The 22,843-nt window shown below is 48.9% G+C and overlaps 1 protein-coding gene across 2 annotated transcripts in view; it reads left to right on the top strand.

Annotated features, from left to right (window-relative positions):
* LOC144175961 (uncharacterized) overlaps positions 1-22,843 on the top strand; it is a 33,369-nt gene that overhangs the window by 8,366 nt on the left and 2,160 nt on the right. Inside the window, exons 5-12 of one of the 2 annotated variants that reach the window (XM_077705039.1) lie at positions 3,317-3,604; positions 5,179-5,309; positions 5,367-5,550; positions 11,626-11,904; positions 17,106-17,492; positions 19,934-20,150; positions 21,860-22,004; positions 22,641-22,712. In XM_077705039.1, coding sequence (XP_077561165.1) covers positions 3,317-3,604; positions 5,179-5,309; positions 5,367-5,550; positions 11,626-11,904; positions 17,106-17,492; positions 19,934-20,150; positions 21,860-22,004; positions 22,641-22,712 — 1,703 coding nt within the window. Of the gene's footprint in view, positions 1-3,316; positions 3,605-5,178; positions 5,551-11,625; positions 11,905-17,105; positions 17,493-19,933; positions 20,151-21,859; positions 22,005-22,640; positions 22,713-22,843 lie in introns of both variants that reach the window. The other variant, XM_077705038.1, reaches the window with a different exon arrangement.

Genomic DNA, 22,843 nt, shown 5'->3' on the forward strand with positions numbered 1-22,843 from the left:
AACAAGTTGCATGTGTAAACTGTTGGGGGGAATGATCAACAGGCACTTCCTGCTTGTTTAAGATTTCATGGCACACTCCTGGCAGTTGTCAGGCAGCTTGTGAGGTGCACACTTTCAAAAATGACAACCATGTGGCCTTTTGAGTCTTATGTACAAGATCCATTTGTCTACAGACATTAAGACGTGTCGGCATTTTTGGACTTGGATGAAGTATGCAATACAATGGGGTGCCGTGAAATTTTATATTTTCACTCCATTTCCACTGGTTTGGAATTTGTGGAAACGTATAAAACTTCATTGGAAGCTGTCTAACCCTTTTAGTTTCTGAGTCCGGGTTGATGTTTTTTTATCAGAAACGTTTACACATGCGATTGGCATTCTGCAGGGAGGTGTGCTTAGTCCCACTCTATTGTCAAAATGAATTGTCTGAAAACTGTCTTTCCACGCTCTTTATCATGATCTGTTTGTGGATGACATCTAGATGAGTATTCAGTGTTGTAATGTAGCTGTTTGTGAAAGGCAGGTCTAACATTGAGTGAATAGGCTATCAAAATGGGTGAACGAAAATGTTATTAGACTGAGCACCGGCAAAAGCCCCTCTGTCGTATTTTCAAGGCACTGAGGCAACCCATCAGAGCCATGTGGCACACTCAAACGAATCAGAATCGTAGGGTGAAATCAGCACAAGTTTTGGATATTTCACTTGAGAAAAAGCAAGCTTTAGTACCACGCATTCAGCAACTGAAAATCGAATGCATAAGATCGTTGGACGTAGCATTTTACTTGACAAAAAGCAAGCTTTTGTACCACGCATTCAGCTGCCGAAAATTGACTTGCATAAGATCATTGTCAAAATCGTCCCTGCAGGTGCTCAAAACTATTTGCCTCCTTGGAATCTGGTTAGCCTCAGGCGCTTACCATACGAGTCCCATTGACAGCCTTTATGTGAAGTCGGACATTAGTCTCAGAAATGTCATTGTACATTCGTAGTGCTCCTGTGTAGCGTCAAAGCAGCCTCATTACCATAGTTCCCGTGTAGCACTCTGATGAATGACAATTTGGTGACAGATTTGTGTTTAGAGTGTCCCTTGCTTCCCCAGCCAGAACACAGGCCATCGAGATAGGAGTGTTCCCTCCATTGAGCCAGCGGTCTTTTTCGTTTTCTTGCCCCGATCTCTCGGAATCCACTCTGTTAGGCTGGTGGTCCACTGGTTGTCGTTTCGTCTAACTACGTGGCAAGACCGAGTCTATTTCTGTGTCTTAATTTGAGCGAAAAGGCTTTGATTCTTTGGCAGGACTTTTCCGGCCTTCTTGCGTTGTTTTGTACAAAAATCTCGAGACATGTGAATGTTTTGGCCCCGTCTTTCACATTACTGCTTAACTCTTTCGTTACGGCGGAAAAACGGCCGATTTTGAGTGCTTCCACAAAACCATTTTTTTCTCTCGAGCTAGTGGACACATTTAGCATTGCTAAGCATGTAATTGTAGCTTATAGATTGCTCTTACAAACACATACCAGCAGTTTTGTGAAAGGTACAATTACTTACAGTTTATTAGTCAAATAATCAGAAAAAAATGCACAAAAAAGTATACACGCAACGTGTATAGGCGATTGTGTTGAGCCTAAAAATTATTTTAGGAATTCTAAGATATACAAATTGTTCCTACATTTCTCACCTATGATTCAATATACCGTAATTACCCCATTCTAACGCGCACTTTTTTTTCCGAAAAAATAGGTCGTAAAAACGCATGCGCTTTGAATCGGATACGAAACCGAAACTGCCGAAACAGCGGAAATTTTGTCCCACCCATCGCCATCTCAAGATGGCGCCAAAGCTTCTAGAAACGATTTTTTGGACGCAGGAAACAGGCGCTTAGGCTTTTCTATCGGCGTTCACACAAATCGTCAAATCGTTCCACTTGCGCGCGTGATAACAGCAATGGTAGCAGTGGCTCTCACGCGTTCAAAACGAGCGGTCGGCTGAAGCGTGCGCCTTTGGAGAAGCTCGCGGGATGGGCGTGCGAGGCGTGGGCTACGATCCCATCGACCATGGTTGAATGTTCGTTCAGAAGTGTGGCATCGCGAATGCGCTTGACAGCACCGAGGACGAGATGTTGTGGTCAGCGGAGAGCGATGAGGAGTGAGATTACTTCGGGAAATAAATCGCCCATTTCTCCCGCATTCGTTTTTCTTGGTCAATTTCCGTGCGCGTTACAATCGGAAGTGCAAGGTTTTTTTTTTTTTTTTTTTTTTTTTGCCAGGAAAATTGGGTGCGCGTTAGAATCAGGGGCGCGTTACAATCGGGTAATTACGGTATATATCAACACTGCACACCAAGTTTTGTATTTTTGTGGGCCCGTCAACCGAGTGGAACTGACGGCTGTGGCACTCCTCGAAGCCACTCGAGCGTAAGTCGGTCATGCATCGAGCACACTTTTTTGTGTTTGGACACGAAATCCTTTTCACTTTAGTGGTAAAAAACCAGAGAAAAAAAAATCCAGCGCTCTTGAGGGGTGTCGCGCATCGCTCCGTAGCGGTAATCTGACACGAGTGCCAGGCTATCATGAAGGTGATAACGCGATATGACGAACTGCATTTGGCAAAATATCTCTACCGTATGTTGTCCAGATCCTACACATCAGTGTGTAAAGCCGCAGTCGTCAGATAGGAAGCCCGTTTTGTTTATAAATACAGCCCAAATACAGCGGACGCCGTTTTCACACAACTAGCCACTACCGCGAGCTCAAATTTCACTCTTGGCGCGGTCTCTGCAAGTGAAATATCAACAAAACATAATAAAATCGAAAAATGAGTTGTCAATAAATATGCCAGATGTCGTTAGTTGTCCACCAGGCGCCGTTTTTAGCTTTCGCGGGACGTTTGAAATCATTGGACACCTATGGCGCCGTACTGAAAGAGTTAAACAGTGTGCTGATTGTCTCGGCTAGCAATGGGATCAGGCAAAACCTTGTAGGGAAATGGGTCCACCCAGGTAACAACTGTAAAGTGTGATTCCCCATGGGCTTCGAAGTGGCCTCACTTGCTCTCGGGTGGCTTCTAAAGAGGTGCGCCTGAACGAGTGGCCCCCCCTCGTACAATGTGGCACACCCAGTTGTGCCGCTGTGGTTTCAGATTATGCTCTAGGGGCCGCATTGAGCCAGAAGAGAGAAGCACCCAGAGGGGGCAGGGACTAGGGTTGAGGCCGTCTCTGAATCTTGCGTCTCCCTTCTTCCCCCATCCCTGTCTCAAGCAAAACAAATTCGTTCACTCGTTCACTCGTTCATTGGCCCGTCCCCTGCATTGACCGTGCAGCCGCAGAAGCCAGAGCCCGGGGAGAAGAAGCGGCGCAAGCGCAAGTACGCGCTCTACACGGGCAGCGGGTCGGAGGGGGAGGAGGAGAAGAAGAAGGCCCCCCCTCCGGCCCCGAGGGGACCCCGGCCGCCCCCCATCGTGGACTACCACACGCTGCTGCAGCTGGCCAACGCCAAGCAGCACGAGCCGGTGGTCATCGAGCGGCTGGCGCCCCCGCGCCCCGAGGAGTCGCGGCCCCTCACCAAGCAGGAGAAGGAGCGCCGCATGGAGGAGGAGCTCCACAGGAAGGTAAGGGGGAAGGGGGAGGGGAGGGCACGACACCTGCACACTTCTTCAGCCATGCACTAGCTGCACACAGGGGTGAGACAGCTGCGCATATTGCGCAGATTTGATACAAATTTGTTTTCCTGCACCAGGCTGCTCCAAAAGCTTGAAAATTGGCGAAATTGCGCCAAACTGCTCCAAAACAGTCTGAGAGCCAACGATTTTAACGCTCCCATCAGTTTCAGTGAAAAAAATGCTTACTGACCACATAATTTTCCATTACCCCCAAAGTGATGCTCTTTGTAAAAATTAATTTTCTGATCATTCAATAAAAAACCCGCGTAAAATGGTCCCCGAAATAGTTTTTTTCGGAAGTCACAATGTTGGGTTGCACATGTTATATTCTGTATTTTTTTAAAGCTTTCCCATCGAAAATCATTGCAAAGTCCTGTTCAAAAATACTAATGCTTACTGAGGCGACAAAACTTGTTTTAAGTTAATGACAAAACGGCAATTTTCTGAGCGCCGTATCTCCGGAACGACATTAGGCAGTTTTAGCATATCGTTACCGTGTTTACGTTACCGTTTACCGTGTTTGCGATAGTCGACTGCGCAGCGCGAGAGTTACCGCGAACGGTAACTTACCGGCACAGGCTTCACCTTCGCCAGCGGCTTCCGGTAACACGGTAAACGGTAACGTAAACACGGTAACAATATGCTAAAACTGCCTATTACGTACGTATACAGGGCGCCGCCATCTTGGTATGGTGAGGATCGGAAAACATGGCCAGCGGGCGAAGCAGTTGCTCGTAGTTCAGGCTAGTTCACTCTAGTTCAGGCAGACCGCTCTTCACAGATTTCTACCGTGCTTTTGGTTATTGGGGTGGCTAGGTTTACATTTAGTTTGATCTGTTACGGGAAGTTGCGCCACTCGAAAGGTGGAGTTCATAGAAAACAACGCGGTGCCCGCGAATTCACCGCGTTTCGTGTGAGGCGCGGCTCACACTTGAAGTGGACTTGGTCTGTTGGTCTGTTTTTTGCCTGGCAACAAAGCAGGAATTCAGTTGGCACCCACTTGATTCCCGTGTGTGTCTGCGTAGCGCAGGAATTTTTCACTTCCTCCTCAGCAGCGTCAATATTTAACGTCTTCCGTTATCATGTAACTGCTGTAAGTGGATTTCGGTAAGAGGGAAGAAAACAAGTTCTTGTCGCATGGGGTGACTGACCTCAAAAGGCAAGGCCAAAGATTGCCGACGGGGTGGGGGACATTTTACCACCTGCAGGATGGCGGTGACGCTTTGTCCGCACACCCTGGGATTGCTGGGTGACTTGCAGCTATTCTGTATAAGAATCGATGATAGGGCTACTTGGTGGTGGCTCTTGAATATCTTGAAGTAGCGCAAACTCGACACGACGCAAGAAGAAGGACGTAGGCAGACCACAGCACTGTCTACTTCCTCCCTCTTGTGCCCGTGTAGAGTTCAACCTGTTCAAATTGCACCTATATTCCTTGTGCTGCTTTCTGATGGAAAGGGTCCAGGACAGAGCACAGGCTGCTCCCGCCATCTCTTATGCCGACCGTGATGGGTGTCCCGCAGGGTGTGAAGGTGCCCTCCAAGTTTCCCCCGGCCAAGCGGAAAGAGTCCAGCAGCCAGCCCTCCTCCTCCTCCTCTTCCTCCACGCCGGCCATCAATGGCAAGCGGCCGGCCGGGTCGGACAGGTCGGACAGGTCGGCCTCTTCCTCCACGCCGGCCATCAACGGCAAGCGGCCCGCCGGGTCGGACAGGTCGGACAGGTCGGCGGGGGGGCAGCGGCCGTCATCGGACCGGGAGCGGGACCGGGAGCGTGAGCGGGCGGAGCGCCAGCGGCAGATGGAGCAGGAGGAGCGGGAGCTGCTCGAGATGGAGCAGCGCCTTGAGGAGCGACGCAAAGAGATAGCCCGCAAGCAGAAGGAGCTCGAGGAGAAAGAGGTGCGGTGAACTCACGCCCTCTGCCTTCCCCTCCCCCTCTGTTATCCAGAATTGAGGCAGAGACAGTAGCATCGAACACGTTGCAAGTACTACTATTTTGAGGGTTTAAAATGCAAAGAGACACTTGTTTTGGCAAACTCGGACACATGATGGTGTGTCTTGCTGAAAATGAGAAGTAACCAGCTAAGTACTCGAGTGAGCTATATCTTCTGCAACAAGTTGAAATTACTTTCGAGCACCAGATGTACCACGGTTTAAGCACTTGCAATTGCTGCGGAAACGTGCCAGCTTCCGTCACTTGTGGCGACAGGTTTACCTGTCACGCACCGTTTGTATGCAGCTGGAAGGCACGAGAAAAGTACTTTTGGGGTGGGCCCTATGTCACTGGGCATTGAGCAGACTTCACCGTGGTAGTAACAACACGCATAATGAGGTTGATGATGCTGAGCAGCTGTGGTCAACACCCTCTAGGTTAGAAATCCTGACTGTGCACTGCTGGGTGCACATGTGATGCACATTTCCACATGTGATGTTCTTTTTTTTTTTTTCCCCTTAACAAGGCATAAGGGACAACTGCAGACTTGTCTAGGTTTGTACTAGAGACTAAAAAAGGCGGGCCACACTGAACACTTCGCAGTAGCAATGCTGGTTGTTAATGCGATGACGCCATGATAAAGGAAGCGTCGTGCAGGAACGCTGTTGCGGGTACATGTTCTGGCCCATCACTTCACCATTCCGCAGTCTCATCGAGAGATTTTTTTGGTTATTTTGTGTACGCGGCAAGTGCTCTTGTAGCATTACAAGGCACGATGCCCACAAACTGCTGCGTACCTCTTTGCAAGCAGTACGTTTACGTGCAGTGATGCTGGGCAAACGGTACATTCTTAGTTTGGTGTGTACGTAATTTGACAATCTCAGGGCAATGCGTCTTTTTTATGCGCTATTGTGAGAGCTGCGTTTCACATGCCGGTCACGACTGCCACCGTTATTAGCGCCGAACATTCAGGCAGCAGAGTTGTTTCGGTGCAGGCGAATTGGAGCCTGCAGGCGTGTTTCGCTTCTGCTTGTTTTGACATTTCAACGGCACTAGATCGGGAATTCCGTCGGGGACTTGATTTTTGGTCTTTACGTTATGTGAATCTCGTTCTCTCGTGATGTTAATGGCACATACAGTGCAGCGAACACACTGTGCTCGAACTGAATTAGAATCCTGCTTTTCCATAAAATATCGATGTAAGTACAAACCCCCGGACGCAATGCAAGAAATGTACTGCGAATATGATACAGGTGGAAGATACGTCACTTGCATAGCTTATTTGCATGCGTCCTATCACGAGTTTCCAACTGACGTATGGACGAAGAAAATGGATCGCAGCAATCAAGAGAGAAGAGGGACAATATTTCACTGTCTGCAAGGCAACGAAAGTTTATTCAGAGCGTTTCGTGGAGACAAGATTGGTGTATTTATGTATAATTTCGTCCTTTCCGCGAGTGGTTTAGGAAGTTTGAACAGGCGCCACCAGAGGGCTCAGCAAAGAGCGGATGCCTCATAGTCCGTTCATAGCAGACAGCCGCCACTACGACGGGGCAAGGGCGCATCGAATAAACACAATTAAAACTCGACAACTAAACAAGTAGGCAGCGGTAAGGCTATTCGTTCTTAGTAACAAATCCTGCATTCGTTTGCTGCTGTTCGTCATCCCAGACGCCTGTATTCCTTGCAGGAATTATAGGATCTTGTAGGGTCTGTCAGTCGACGACTTCATCGATCAAAAGTCCAGAATAGGCGGCTCTTCAAATAAAGGAAGAGCAGCAAGGTTATTTCCCCACCCACTTGTGGGAAAAAACTTAACAGAAGCACATGGCATTATTACACTGCAGCGTGCATTAGCTGCTCTGCGTTTGCTGCCTTTTTGCTGTTTCCACTTCCTTCATGGTGGCGGTGCACAGTGTTGCCGGAATGGCTTACTGCTACTCCACTGGTGCCCAGGCCATTTTGCGAAGGGTCTGTAATGCCTAGATGATGATGATGATAATCCAGAAAAGGAGGACGAGAGGTCGCCAGTGAGCGAAGAGAGAGATAAGGAAGAAATAGGGAACTGTAACAAGGTAGCAAATTCGGCGAGTTGGATAGCATTCATGGTGGTCAGCACGAACGTCTATTCTAAAAAAAATCAGCGCCTATGTCGTCTATTCTCTTCTTTGTGTGTTGTTTCCATTCGCGCTGACCACCATGAAGAAATAGGGAAGTCATGGGGAGGGTGGTCGGCAGATAAAAGCAGCACGAATTTTACAAAGGATTTTAGATGAACCTTCTTTTTTGGTGTGCCAGGGCCCTATTCTCGACTGCACAAACTCCCAGGCAATTCGCCATGTTTTTTGCGTAAGCAATCAGTGACGTGATACACGTACAGCTCTGACGACATGCAGTGTAATTTGACGCTTCACTCATAAATATCACAACCAAGGTATCAAATATTGCGCATAAAAGATATAAAAACACTTGGCACGTGCTATAAAAATTAAGACGGTAGCTGAGGCTGGCAAGAGAAACACAGTTCTGCAGGTCAAAATTGGCGTCTACACCACAAGGCAATCGAGTAACGTTGATCCAATAGCGAGCGAAAGGCGGATGTCGAGCTAAAGAACATCACGCAATTTTTTTTACCATATCTATTTTACTTCTTTCAATCGCTTTTAGTGACATAGTTGGGCTCTGCTTCAATGCAAGCTTTGTTGCGTTATCACCTTCCTGGCCGCCACCGCCGCCACGCTATCGTCTGCTGCTATGTTACAAGTTTTTGGCATGACCACAGAAAAAGACGGCCGCGACCGTCGCTTGTGTGACGCGTAAGAGCAGCGAAGCGCTATGACTGATAACCGTGGAGCACACCGATGTCGCTGATTCCCGCATTCGTCAAGCTCGACTCCAGTCAGCGCTGTAATGAACAAGAGAGTCACTTTTCTTTGTTATTTTTCTTTTGAGTTTGATCATGTGACCCAGCAGCTTACTAGGAGGAGTGTGGATAAATGCCATGCATTGTGTTCTCTTTGTCTTGGAGAGGCTTGTACTGCCCTTTTATGCTGTGGTTACACCAAACAAATAATTTTTATTTTATTGCCAAACATAAAAGCAAAATAACAAATAATTTTTATTTTATTGCCAAACATAAAAGCAAAATAACAAATAATTTTTATTTTATTGCCAAACATAAAAGCAAAATACTGCACATTATTTGTATGCTCCGTGATCACTGACTTGGAAACAGTCGAAAGTGTTCTTTGTTTCAGCAAAAAACATGCTTTAAACCACGCGTCATGTGAAACGGCGCCTGCTGCAAATTCACTGACATTTCGCGGCGCCGAAAGATGGGGAAATTTTTTGCCCTATTTCGCGGCAAAAGCAGCTGCCATTTTCAAGTTGTTACGTAACATTACGTCACTTTTACGCAGGCTGAAGTTGCCAATGTGTGACGGGATCGTTTCCGCCAACTGTTTAAATTACGTCACGCCTTCTCAGCCAATCACAGAGACGGCGTGTATTACAAGAAATATTGTCGTTGAATAGCAAAGACAGGGCTACGTTGTCATGTTCGATGCATTTAGTCTAGTTTTTCATTGCTGGCCAAGAATGACGCGCTGTCAGTAAAGAGAAATAAGGCAAACTTTAGAACAGGTGCCCATAAACGTCATAAAACTTTGAAATGACGAAGGCCCACACAACCGCTTTGTCAACCGGAAGCACGTGACCAAAACTGAAAGCCAGTCAGAAAAGATTTCCGGCAAATTCCCAGTTGCCCTGGGAATTTGCACAGTTCAGAATAGGGCCCCCAGTCACAAAAGTGTACCCGGGGAATTGTAGAGTTAAGTTCTCGTGTTGGCAACTGCAAAAATATTCGCTTTAATTCTAAAATATCTGAACAAAACCATGACTCTGTTCACATTCCCTTCAAAAATGAAAGCCGTTGTTTCAGTACACAGGCCTACGAAACATTGCCAAGCGGTTCTACTGGGACCACACAGACCACTGGAATGGTGTCGGTTTTGATCCCAAGCGTTATTGTTCTGTTTGCTCCTCTTACGAACCCTGTGCTGGTGTGTGTTATCTTATTACTTGCATTTAAAACCCCCTACTGCGTGCTGCTTTTTCTGTCATTGAAACCTCTTGTGCGTTTGTGCTTCGGCAAGCAGGTTCAACTGGAAATTTGAAAGGACGGTCTGATGTATTGTGCAGCTGGTGTGTGGCGACTTGATTGTGTGGCTTCAGCAAAGTTTTAATTTTAAGCATTCAAAAAAAAAAAAATACAGGAGGTTTGATTTTTGAAAATAGACCTGTGGTCCTCCCCCATAAGGTGCACTGTGGAAATGTCGGAGGCCAGGCATTTCTTGTGTGCGTCAGCAGGGTGTCTAGCGACCGGGAAAACCGGGAAAAGTCAGGGAATTTTTAGCCACCGGGAAAAGTCAGGAAATTGTCAGGGAATTTTTGAATCAAGTAGTACCAGTCAGGGAAAACCACTTTGGGGCCTGCCCAAACAGTTTTAGAATCGGGGAAACCAGTCGGAACGCAACGCGAACGCAAACCGAACGCAACACGTTCGCGCGCGACGAAAGCTTGAACCGCATGAAACATTTTCTGGTTTTTCTGCAAGGGAAAAACACGGCGCGTACACCCGAGGCGCGCTGACGCCGCCGCGCAAACCACCCGCACGGTGCGCGCCGAGCGGTAGGCGGCGGCAACATGGCGGCAGCACCGGCCGCGGAGTAGTGCGGTAGCTCCAACGGCCGCTTCTAACCACTCTTTAAAATGCTACTCAAGGCACAAACGCACTTGCTTGTGCAGGAAAGGAGCCACCGCAAGCACGAAATCGTCGACATGGCCGTGAAAATATCGCGCACGAATCGCGTGCAGAAACTCGCCGTGCGGTGCACGCACCTGGCTTAAGTTGCTGGGTGCATTTGCGGCTGAGGGACGTCTAGGTGGTGCCCAAATCGCACGCAAAACGGGCCTTTTTATCCAGCGAATTTTAAAAGGCAGCATTTTTTGGGGGCTAATCTTGAAAGAACTTCCTTATGACATCAGGAGCCAGAATTACATATTCAAAAAGGAACATGGTTTAGCGCGAACCCAGTGAATCGCATGGGGTATTTTCTGCTTGCGAAAACGCGCCGTGCACGTCACAGGCGCCCTGACGCTGCCCCGGAACTACCCGCATGCTGCGCGTGGTGCTGCCGGCGGCGGCAACATGGCGGCGGCTCAGACCGCAAACTGATGACGGGAGCTCGAGCGACCGCTTCTAAGCGCTCTCTAAAATGCCGCACAAGGCACGCACGAAGTTGCTTGTGAGGTAAAGGAGCTTATAATGTGGGCGAAAACGGTACAATAAAACATCATCCGCGCCGCTACTGAAAGGGCCCATGCAATACCTGCCGGGGTGGTAAGCCTTAACATGTCTGGCGGAGCCAGCCAGCTGCCACGAGAGCTTCGAAACTGCCGCCATGAGGTGTGCGGCTCCCCATTGGCGCAAGTTGTCAGGCTCCCACTGCCGCGCGCGACGTGCGTCATTTTCTGAGCGAGGCAGAAGCTGCCGCGCGCGCGAATCGTCGACGCGGGCGTAAAAAAATCGCACGCGCAACGCACCATGCGGTTCACGTTGCATGTCAAGCCAGGACAATCAAGAAAAAAAGCAAAAGGTGCTTGCTGAAGCGCAACTTGAAGTTTCTATCCCGCAAGATGAAATAAACTCTCTGAAGCCGTAACTGAAGGCAAGCAAACCTCAAACTGAACAAATTGAAATTAATCAAAGTGCATTTTGAGTATTAGGGCACTTGCAACAAATGTGTTTTTCCGTATGATAGAATGTCTTTTCTCTACGCTTTTTATATGCTTCACGGACCGTTTCCACAAAATGGCGCGTGTTGTATTGGTCAGGGAATTTCAACTAAACTGGTCATGGAAAACATGGAAAAGTCAGGGAAATTGAATTAGGCAATTTGCTAGACACCCTGGTCAGGGTGGAGAAAGCTTGCGAAAGCGCATCGCACATGCGCCACCCCTGCTCCCTCTTGCCCCCTCAGGCGCGGGTGCCCGAGAAGAGGCCAGCGGACAAGCACGCCCAGTTGTCCCAGCGGAAGCCCGGGCAGCAGCCCACAGTGCGGCCGGTGTCCTCCAGCGGTGGTGGTGGGGGTGGAGGTGACCGGCGGGACAGGGACGGGGGGCCGCCGACCAAGAAGCCGTCCGACGACCGGAGGCCCAAGAGCTCGAGCGAGGCGCACAGTCGGCCCTCGTCCTCCTCCCTCTCTAAGAAGCCCTCGTCGTCATCATCATCATCGTCCCTCTCCAAAGACGCCCTCAAGGTAGGCACTGCCAGTACTGCCTCCTCCGAAGATAGACCGCCGTGGGGCGATGGGGAAACGGCGTTAACAGAAACTTGGGGGGTTTTGGCTGAGGGGAGCCTGGACTTCAGGGCCATAGAGGGGGCGAAGAGGCGGCTGCAGTGGTGGTGGATGAAAGGCAGGGAAGGGATGGGTACGCAGGTGGTGTAATCATGCAGATGAGGATTTACAGCAGTGGGGAGGGGGGTGGACAGGAAGGGGGGAGGTATCGATGAAGCCACGAGGGAGGCAGGAAGCAAATCAATAAGGTTTGTTCTGGGCGGGACAAATAATTTGAATAAAACGGGCAGGTCGTTTGTGGACGACCGACGTCTCGGTACAAAGGGAGAGCCTCTAGTCACCATCATGCATTGCCAGCAAGAGCTGGTGATTGCTGGCAGAGTGAAGGCTGGTGGGGAGGGCCCATTCGGGATCGGTAGAACATGTGCCGTTTTGGGCAACTTGCTCTTTTCTTCTTGTTCTTCCTTTTTTTTGTTTGTGTGTCCCAAACAAACTGTCTGCGTGTGGCCATTCTTGCTATCCAAGTTTAGGTGGGCAGTGTCAGTCAGTTGGGCCTGTATGCTGGATCCTCTGGAGTAGACTTTGGCTGGCAGCGAAGCTGCTGGTATGGACAAATCCTAGGAAGAGCAATGCAGTCTAGTCCACTTATAACAATATCAAGTTACAAGGAAATTTTGTCGTTATAACCGAGAATTGTTATAAGCGGGTTTCAAAAAAAAATAAAGACAAAACACAGACCAAAATATTTTATTTGCATGCAGGCAAGGTCATACTACTACTCATTTGCGGAAAGCAAGTCCTAGTCGGTCAGCTCTGTTTGCTGCATGTGAGGCTGGCGCACATCTTTTTCAGAAGCACCTATAGCGGCTTCACTTAGCTGAGCTGAAGGTCCTTGGCGGAAATGAAGTCCCCGAGGGACTGTGTCATGCGTTGGGCCTCCTTGAAGACACTACCTGAGTAGGCCGCTCAACCGCGTCGTCACAGAGTCGTCACTTACCCCACTGTCTGCAGCGCGTATGCACGGAACGATCGCCTTTTCAGTGAGGCACTCGGGCGTTTCCAAAACATCGGCCCCGACGTCCCTTCCACAGAAGAACGAACGCAGTTTGACGAGGCCAAAATATAGCCGGTCGTGGAAGAGGCACCCAGTCAAATTTAAAGCAGCACGCACGTGATTCAACAAGCGAACGTGCAAGCGTGCGGTGCCACGATGTTGAAAGCGGGCGCAAGGACGATGCCAAAGTGGCGGCGCCAGGAGGGGGGTTCGTAAGGAAAACTGCTCCCCTTCTCCTCTTGTTTCCGCATAAGCGACGCGCTTGACTCGTTTTCTGAGGGATGGAAGGGATGCGAGGCGCACTGCAGCTCGTGGCGCATGCCGTCAGCTGGATTCAATCGTCATATCCGATATCATGTTCCTGGAGCCTTGTTGATTGATTGATTGTTGGGTTGAATGCGCCGACGCAGTGCAGGCGATGAGGCACACTGTGGTGGAGGGCTTCGGATTAATTTTGACCACCTGGGGATCTGTAGCGTGCGCCGAAACCTCGTACACCAAGCTCTCTTACTTTTCGCCTCCATCAGAAAAGTGGCCGGGAATCAAACTCACGACCTCATGCTCAGCAGCAGAAGGCCTTAGCCTCCTCAGCGAGTCACTGGAGCATTGTAATAAGCGGTTTATTTTGCCATAGAACGCATACAAAAGTGGATGGTGCCATAGTTGTTCATAATTATATCCGATACATTGTTATAAACGGTATCGTTATAACTGGACTCGACTGTACAGGCAAGCCTCATAACGAATGCTGATATAGAAAATTATTAGATATAATGAACTAAGTTTGAAATTTGATTCATCATGCTCGATTTCTGTGGCAGTTATCCTGTTATGATGAACCCAGAAATGCGTAGTATTTTATTCAGTGTGGTATGGTACAGCAAAGTTGTTTATTACCACAAAGTTAGAAAGGGCACCTAAGCAAGGCAAAGATATCAAGGCCATTGCGAAAACAGTGCACTACTATTGTGGGTGATGATCCCTGCTGTAAATTTTCCTTGCACTATTGTTTCCTTTCTTGCATGTGTAACTTGGTTTTTCTCATTGGCGGCGTTGTGGCGAGTGGAAACAATTTGCCGCCGCACCTGCCTATGTCATTCCATGCACGGACTGTGCTTGCACTGGCAGCGTCACGTGCCGGCTGTACTGGCGTGTGCACGGAGCATTTTTGCAATCAGAAAGCGCGTCATTCTTGTGAGCTTTAGAAATTTCTCTTGAACGACGCATGAAATCTGCAATCTCAGTTGTCATTGTAGTCTCCAATGTTGTCCAGGAAAAGACACACTTAAAGGGATACTGACACCAAATTTTGGCGTTAATATTATTGCACAGTTCGCTTCCTTTACTCAACAGAATACCCTGGCTAAAATATGAGGGGCCTGCGACGCGAACAACACACTTTAATTCGATCCCATTTACCACCCCGACGGAACAGCACGCAGAGCGGCACTCAGAAAATGGACATCGGCGTGACATCATCCCGTGTTAGCCAAAAGAAGTGACGCGGACAGCGCTCGTCAAAAACTCGTGATGTCACTTCACACGCGCAGCCAGTGCGGCCCTGCAAGCGGCGACTAGGCGCCGGCGCATTCACAAACGGGCGCACATAGCCAGAGCTACAGGCATAACCGCTGCCCAGAAAGGCACTGTTGGCAAAAATAAAGTTCCACTCACGGAAAAGGAAGCGATAATATAGCCCGGAATTGCAATAGAAGTCGCCATTGGGACTTTTATTGAAAGCAGTCATCGAATTTCCGCCGCAATGGTAGGCCTAGCACCTTCAGGCAGCTCAGCCGTTCAGCTCCGGCAGCGGCGTGGTCGAAACAACGCCCCCACCAGCCTCCGCAGTGTTTTGACGTCCGCACAAAGCGGTGAGGCCATGCCGGGATTCTGTCATATGCGCCTTTCGGGCTGAAAGCGCGGGAAGTTGAAACGAACGATTTTCAGGCCGTTCAGTGTAATTAATTATTGCGTGCTGAGGTATTTAAAGTGCTGTGTCGGGTTCTCCAGACCATTAAGCATCGATAAAACAAAAAAAAAATGGAACATCAAATTTTTGCGTTAATACTCCTTAAGGTAAGCCAGGAGCTACCTTAAAGCTAATTTTTCAGGCCGATAAGTTCATGAAAAGACACCTCTTCACGGTAAGTTTGTATCTTGAAACGCTTAAAGGGGCACTGACACAAAATTTTGAAGGCGAGATAACGTCGGAGATAGATTGGTGGGAACGCATATACATCATCTGCAAAATATCAGCGGCGAATACAGCCTAGAACATATTTAAAATCAATTTTGAAGTGTGCGAAACGCAACCGAGCAGCCAGCAGAGGACCACGCGCAATTGTAAATAAACAACATCCAAACATGTCACGAGTTTGTGTTTGCCGCTTCCGCACTACCGGCGTTTTACGCGGGCTCGCCCGGCTCGCCGCTCCAATCGGAGGGCCGGAGGGCGGAGCTTCTGCTCTCGAGAACGAACGACCCGATCGTTGGCGGCGGAGGCGCCGTGATTTCGTAAGCTCATCGGGCAGCTGGCCGCGACCAAAGTTCTACAGCGATTCCAGGCACTGTTTCTATGACTGTTTATTACCATTGGATGCGAAAACGCGCCGGAGGCACGAAAAGCTCACTGAGCTAGCCGCACGGTCGCTGTGCAGGCGGCGGCCACGGCCGCGAAGTGGCCCAGGCCGGCACAGGTAGCTCGAGTGATAGCTTGTTACCGGTGCACGAAATTGTCCCCAAGTCCCGACCATAGTGGCTTACATGAGAAAGGAGTTAATGATGCGATGGCGGGTTGCATTAAAAATTGTCATCTGCACCGCTTACGAGAGCGGCACTCGAATATCCGACGCAGTGCTGAGCCGAACACATCTGTAGGCGGACCTGTAGGCAGACCGGCCGGCTGCTCCCAGCGCGCGTCTTGCCACCCACCGTCTCGAGCGTCGCGCGTCGTCTTTAGCCGCGGTAGCATTTGCACTCGCAGCGCCTGCGTCACATCCACGGTCGCTTTTTAATTAAGCGCCTCACGAGATCAGTACGTGGGGGCATTCGCAGAAACTGCCGTCGATGCGGATTCGACAGTGCTACGGCGGCTCTGCTCTGTGATATCCCTCCGACGGTCACGTGGTCAGCTTTGTTCACACAAAATCCACAAAATCCATCGTTTCGCGGCACTCGCTGAAACCGAAACTGCGACTGGCCGCATTTAAAATCCCTCTAATTAAACAACCGTCGCACGCCTAAGCAAATGAGGTTTCTACAGGTTATAAGTACGTCACTAGCTACTTATCGCGACGAAAAAAACAAGATGCTAAATTTTTGTGTCAGTGCCCCTTTAAGGCGCCAAAAAGTGTAGGGAGGCAGAAGTTAGGTCTGTAAAAGGGAGGGGGGGGGGGCGGGTTTACTGTTTTAGGATGACTGCATACTAGTGCCATTCATTAAATTGTTTTAATCATGTAACAAAGTTACTCTTGTTTACAGTTTTTTTTTTCTCCGTGCATTTCTTTGGTGTGTACTCTCCCCACGCTAGCAGACTGCAGTGTATTGTAAATAAATTCAGAGAAATGGAGCCATGGGCTGTCTCATACGGATTGGGGAATGTTAAAGGAAGGAAAGAGAACTTTGTGCGTGTTTAGGCTTCAGTGCGTGTTAGGAGCAGCCACCCAGGCTGCAGGGAGGTGGAATTCTCAGTTCTGTTCATTTCATGCCTGCTTCAAAATGTTTGTTTCAAGCAAGCCCTGACTGGCTGAACGCAGACAGTCAGGTGTGGCACAGCACAAGCAAGGCGGGGCTCCAGTTTCTGCATACATTACTGGTCAGAGGCCTCGCAGGTGCACCTACGTCAAAGTGGAAATGGATGCAGAATGGACGTTCTTGAAAAATACACATGTCAGAATTCAGCCCCAAAATCAACAGTCGGGCTAGTTGGTGTTGATACATCGTTAAGTAGCACTTGAAACAGGACGAAAGCAGAGAATGTGTGTCTTCTCTGCTTTTGTCCTGCTTCAAGCGCCGCTTAACAATGTTGAGTCCCAAAACCCATTGGTTCGGCTTTGGCGCACAAAAGTGCAGTGGGTGTCGTCTCCCCCCTTTCCCCTTGGTCACACAGAACGGGGTCAGCAGCAGCCGAGCAGCACAGGACAGCCGCAGCGCGCCCTCTGGCAAGAGGCCCCCGTCATCATCGTCCTCGTCCAAGTCGAGGGTGGAGCAGGATGACGAGGACGGGGACACCTTCTACGCCTACTCGCACAAGCCCAAGGCGCCCCTGGCCAAGGCGTCGTCGTCCCAGCATCAGCCGACCAAGAAGCCCTCTTCCTCTTCCTCGAGCACGTCCGACACCAAGCAGCGCACCTCCTCCTCCTCCTCCCAGCGGCCCTCGCACTCCAAGGATGAAAGCCGGGGCTCGTCGTCGTCTAGCGCACACAAATCTGCCGTACCCAGCCGAGCCCGCGAGGAAGCCCGGCGGAAAGAGGACGACAGGCCAGCTGCCTCACGGGTGAGCCTTTTTCTTCACCCGGGATTGAGCCACTGTCCAATCAGAGGGCTACTGGATGCACTGGAACTCGGCTGTGACAAACTATTTCGTACAGAGCAGTGTGCACTGAGCAAGAGATTTACCGCGTGACGAGCCACTTGACACACTTAATGTGGTCACCAAGACTGCTTGGAAACTGACTGAAACGTATAATCTGCCAACACTTTTCTAGTTGGAGCAAAGCTTACTGAGCTCGCTAAGACTTGTGGTAAGATTAAGTACTGCTTCTTATTACATAAACTCCAATTGTTTGGAGTACTGAACCATGTTTGGAAATCCTCTGTATATTTAATTTTTTAACAAACTTTTCACAGGCCATTTACATCGGTAGTGTACTATCCTTTTTTAAATCAGTTAACGGAGGAGTTCTGCAAGGTTCTGTACTAGTTCCTCTGCTATTTCCGGTATTTATTAATGATATGTAATATACTTGCACACCCAAACAGGTTTTCATATGCTAATGACACTAGTATTTTTACATCACAAAAGACAGCCACTGTGCTTGAAAGAAGACTCGTGCCAGCAGCATCATCCTAAGAAATGGCCGGCTGTTTTTGCATTGCTGGCATTGCTGTAATTGTGGTAGTTGCAGAAGTTGCAGTGGTATCACAATTAAAGAGCGCTTTACTAAGCTCAAGAATTGTGTTCTGCAGCAGCCTGTGGCCACGTAGAAGCCAAAGGCAGTGAAGTCGATTACTGCAAAATGAATTCGAAGAAGGTGCGCTTATTTTTTATGAGACTGCATTTATTTAAAAAGGTGCCTTGCATGCTTCGCATTAGGTCACGCAGTTTCAGCGCACTCACGGAATCTGTATAGTATCTACCTCAGTCATAAACGTGACATTTCTGATAATTTTGTATGCAAAGAACAAAGTACTAGGACCCGCCGCGGTGGCTCAGTGGCTAAGGCGTTGCGCTGCTGAGCACGAGGTCGTGGGTTCGATTCCCGGCCGCGGCGGCCGCTTTTCTGATGGAGGCGAAAAGCAAAAACGCCCGTGTGTTCGAGATTTCGGCGCACGTTAAAGATCCCCAGGTGGTCAAAATTAATCCGGAGCCCTCCACTACGGCGCGCCTCATCGCCTGCGTTGCGTCGGCGCGTTAAACCCTACAATCATCACACATCACAAAGTACTAGTGCTAAATTACAAAGGACACAGCATCTGCAAGAAACGATCTCGAAAGGCTGTATATTTTTCATAGAAAAGCATGCAGAGCGTTGTCTTTTGACATCAGGGGACATCACCATGTAGCAGCCAAGTGCACTGCCCACTGCTGTAGACAGGGTTCGCACAGGTCCTTCAAAACCTTGAAAACCCTTGAATTTGGAAGTGTCAATTTCAAGGCCTTGAAAGTTCTGGAATTTTTTAGCGGTCCTTGAAAACCTTTGATTTTTATGGGTGATTATCAGTGGATCTGTCTTTTCACAAGGATTTAAAGTGTTTATCTTGGATTGTAAGTTTTAACTAATGCAAAAAATATTGTAACAATCCAGTCTTAGCGTTATCGCACAAAGTTACAACACATTTAGAGAATTTTCGTTGAGAACGAGGCAATATTAGGAGTAGGAACTTGTGAATTCAACCTGCCCTGACACAATCTGCCATAATATTTTTGGTCCGCTTGGCGGGAGATATAGAAATGCGATTTGTGTCATCCTGCCTGTTGAATGCAGTAATTATGACTTATATCGAAACAAATAAATGTTCCAAAATCTTGAATCTCGAAAAAAGAGCAGCTTGCAAAAAAAAGCAGTCAGAAAGACGTATTCTCGAAGAGGAGATTGACAACATAAGCGCAACAGTTGCTTATTTAATATCTTAGCTGGCACCCTTGCTGACAAAGCATGCGATACAAGCAACATTGCATGCATTGTGAAATAAAACCACCTGAGAAAAACAGGAAAAACAAAGAAAGAACTACTTCTAAACACCAACCAAAAAAATAAAGCTGGGGTGCTTTCAACAACTCGTTAGCACTTATTTGAACTAATGTTCTTAGGTATTGTACAATAAACAACTTTTGCATTGTGTTGAAAAAGTTATATTATAAATAATCCCAGATTAATCATTAGATGGGGTCCTTGATAATGTGTGTTCTGGTCCTTGAAAGTCCTTGAAAATCCTTGAAAATCCTTGAATTTCTGCCTTTGAAGTGTGTACGAACCTTGGGTAGAGTATGCCCTGTGCCATGCATGTTTCATGTCTGCTTGGTTTCTCTGCTCATCTCTGGAAGTGTGTGGTGAGGCCAACTTGCATGTGTGCAGGAGTCCTATCTCTCTGAGCTAATTCAACATTTTGGGGGTTGGGGCCAGTTTTTGGTGGGCAAGAAAGAAGGCCACCACTAAGCCAGTGTGCGTGTTCTGAGCGAGAGCCCTGCCTCCTCTTGCGGCATCTCCTGCGCAGCTGAGTGCGGAGGAGATTGCGAGGCGCAAGGAGCATGCGCTGCGGGTGAAGCGTCAGCTGGAGGAGAAGCGGCGCCACGAGGAGAAGCAGAAGCAGGAGGAGAAGCGGCGGCAGGAAGAGAAGCTGCGCGCCGCCTCCGCCGCTGGGGAGGCCAAGTCCGGCAAGAAGCTCAGCTACGAGGAGCAGTACGAGGACCTCTACCGCCGCCTCCAGGGGGGTGCGTGATCTCTCTTTCTCCAGCGTGTCCTCCGCCTGAGGTGACATGTTATGGAACACGTTAAAGCGTGACTACCGTATTTGTGCGGTTGTAACGTGTGGGTAAGTTCGATCAGGAAAACTTGATGGAAAAAGAAAAAAAATTGACACGGAATGTGCCGTGCAAATGAAAATAACATGACACCACGTACCTGGGAAAAGGCGATTTTATTTGGCATATGCAGCTGTGGAAGTGAAGCTGTTGGTGATTCTAAGTGCCTTGATCTTCATAATTGTAGGCTTGACAGGCTAATTGCAGCACCACAAAAAAAAAAAAACAAGTGCAACAGCTGACCAAGGTATGCGACATGCCATTGAGGAATTAGTGTGCCGAAATTCACTGACGTGGTGTTCACGGATTGGATTGAGTTGGATTTTGGGTGGACTTTGTGTCCGTTCCGTATGGCAATGCTGCTGGCCCCTTTAAAGCCTATTTCGGTTTTGAGCCCGATTGGAACGCGCACACAAATGTTAAGGCTAGCTTTTAGCAAAAAAGGGTGCGCGTTAGAATCGAGAAAATAAGGTGAGTGAGAACACAGGACCAGCGCTGCCTCGTGTTCTCTCTTCGTCTTCCTCTACCTCTGTGCTGTAATGTGCTCCACAGCCGAGTGCCAACTTGCCCAACAACGAACTGTTCTCCAGTGACAGGTTACCTTTTGCCCAGTGCAGAAGGACCGAGAGGTGGGCCAGTTCATGTGCATTGTGTAACGAGGCTTTATTGATGCGGCGGACACTGGGCAGGGTACTCTGAGAGGCTTCGCTAACGTGCCAAGAGGATCTGCCATGTGCACCGAGCTCTTGTGCCCAACGCACTGATGGTACAGAGGATGATGGATGTTGATAGCGGTCGCATGAAGGTGATTTTCACCAGCGCCGACTCCGTCCACTTTTTGGCGGCACGGGTGAGAGTACCTTGGATGGTGGTTGCTGTTCCTCGTGACAGTTCATAATGGTGAAACAGCGTTCCGGAACCTTCACGACGGGACTCGTGTTGTTGTCTTCTCTTTGTCCCGTCAATCTTGCGCTGTTTCGTCATTGCCTTATCCCATCTTCTGAGAGGGGGACGGAGTAGTGTAGGCATAGAGGCGAGCTGAAATAACATCTGGGAAGGGAGGAAGTTTGGGTTGGACGTACTGACATGACACACGAAGGCAGAGCAGAGGTGAGGAGGAGGGAGGGAGAGAAAGGGAAGCTCCTAAATGCCAAGCAGATGGATCAACAGCTTCTGGGAGGCAAAATAGTTTACCATTCCACTTGGAGGCAGTAATGGGAAAGAAAAAATTTGTAAGGGAAAGACCTCGTGTTTTTAAAATGAACGAAATGTTCTTGGTATGCTTACCTTATATAGTAGCGAGTAAACTTGGTTTCGATATCTTGCACCCAGAAAAGCGGGATGTAGCAATTTTGTGAGGCGAAACAAAGACCGTGCTCCTGTTAGAAACCTCTGCAGCACGACCAGCCTGGTGTCGTCTGGTCACCGTGCTCCTAGGGCCAGCTTTCAGCTTATGGGGCGTTAGTGGTACATCATTTCCTTTATGGCTATGCTGAAACTGCTTTGGCTCTGATGAGGGAAGATGCAACCGAAACTTGTGGGGTGAGAGCGGAGTCTGCCCAAGCTGAGGACGAATGGGAGAGCAGGTGCCGCATCTCGTGCCCCTTCCTGCCTTGCAGCCCAGTACATCGAGTCTGAGGAAGACGAGGATGAGTACGACGACGAGGAGGAGGAGATGGACGACTTCATCGATGACACGCCCCTGGACGGCAACCTCGACTACTCCAAGCACATCCGCGAGATCTTTGGCTACGACAAGAGCAGGTGCGTTCTCTCTCTGTCTCTCGTAGTTTTCTTGGCCAAGCTGAGCCAAGGCAGCTGGAGTCCCCCCCCCTTTATTACCTTGATGTCCTCCTTTTGGCGAGCCCTTTTGGTGCTCTGTGGATAGGTAAAAACACCCTGCTTTGCTTCAATCAGGGTGTTGCAATCTTTTCTTTCTTTTTCATATTTTTTTCTTTTTTTTCACATTTTGTTTGCTTTTAATATGTAAGTGTGCAGTTGTCATTTCAATTCTAATAACCAGTTGTCAGTGCACAGTCTATACGTCAATTGTATGTGTCCTTTTTAGCTCATCTTGTGTTTTAACCAGCGCAATCCAATCAACGATGCATAACCAACTAGCCTAGTCAAGCTTCAATCAGTAACTTGTGAACAATAAATAATTCCAGGAGGGTGTTCTTAAATACTGATAAAGCGTGTTTTTTTTTTTTTTTTTAGCCAAAGCAAAACTTAGTTGAAATTGCGCTACTTTTTTAGAAACGTCTTAGTTGAACAGTGAAATGAAGGAAAAGGCTGCCCACGAGTTTTGTCGAAATTTGGCAAAAGCTGTGCTGAGGAGCCACACAGTTGTGCAAAGCTGGGTTGGGGGTGCTCACTGTGCCGCTCTCGTGTCGGTTGCAGGTTTCAGGACGACGACGATGACGAGGCCATGGAGTCGAGCTACGCGCAGCAGATGAAGGAGGAAGTGCGCAGGTGAGACCCCCTCCAGGGCGGCACTGGAGCTGAGCGCGAGGGGCTCTGGTTTGACAGGGAGGGGGGCTGTCGCCGAGGGTTGCTCGAGGACAGGTGCTTCCTGGAGCAGCCAGATAACAGCACAAGTGCTG

The sequence above is a fragment of the Haemaphysalis longicornis genome, unplaced genomic scaffold (assembly GCF_048455015.1).
Source record: "Haemaphysalis longicornis isolate Haplotype H1 unplaced genomic scaffold, Haemaphysalis longicornis Haplotype H1 scaffold_3, whole genome shotgun sequence".
In the NCBI taxonomy this organism is placed as follows: Eukaryota; Metazoa; Arthropoda; class Arachnida; order Ixodida; family Ixodidae; genus Haemaphysalis; species Haemaphysalis longicornis.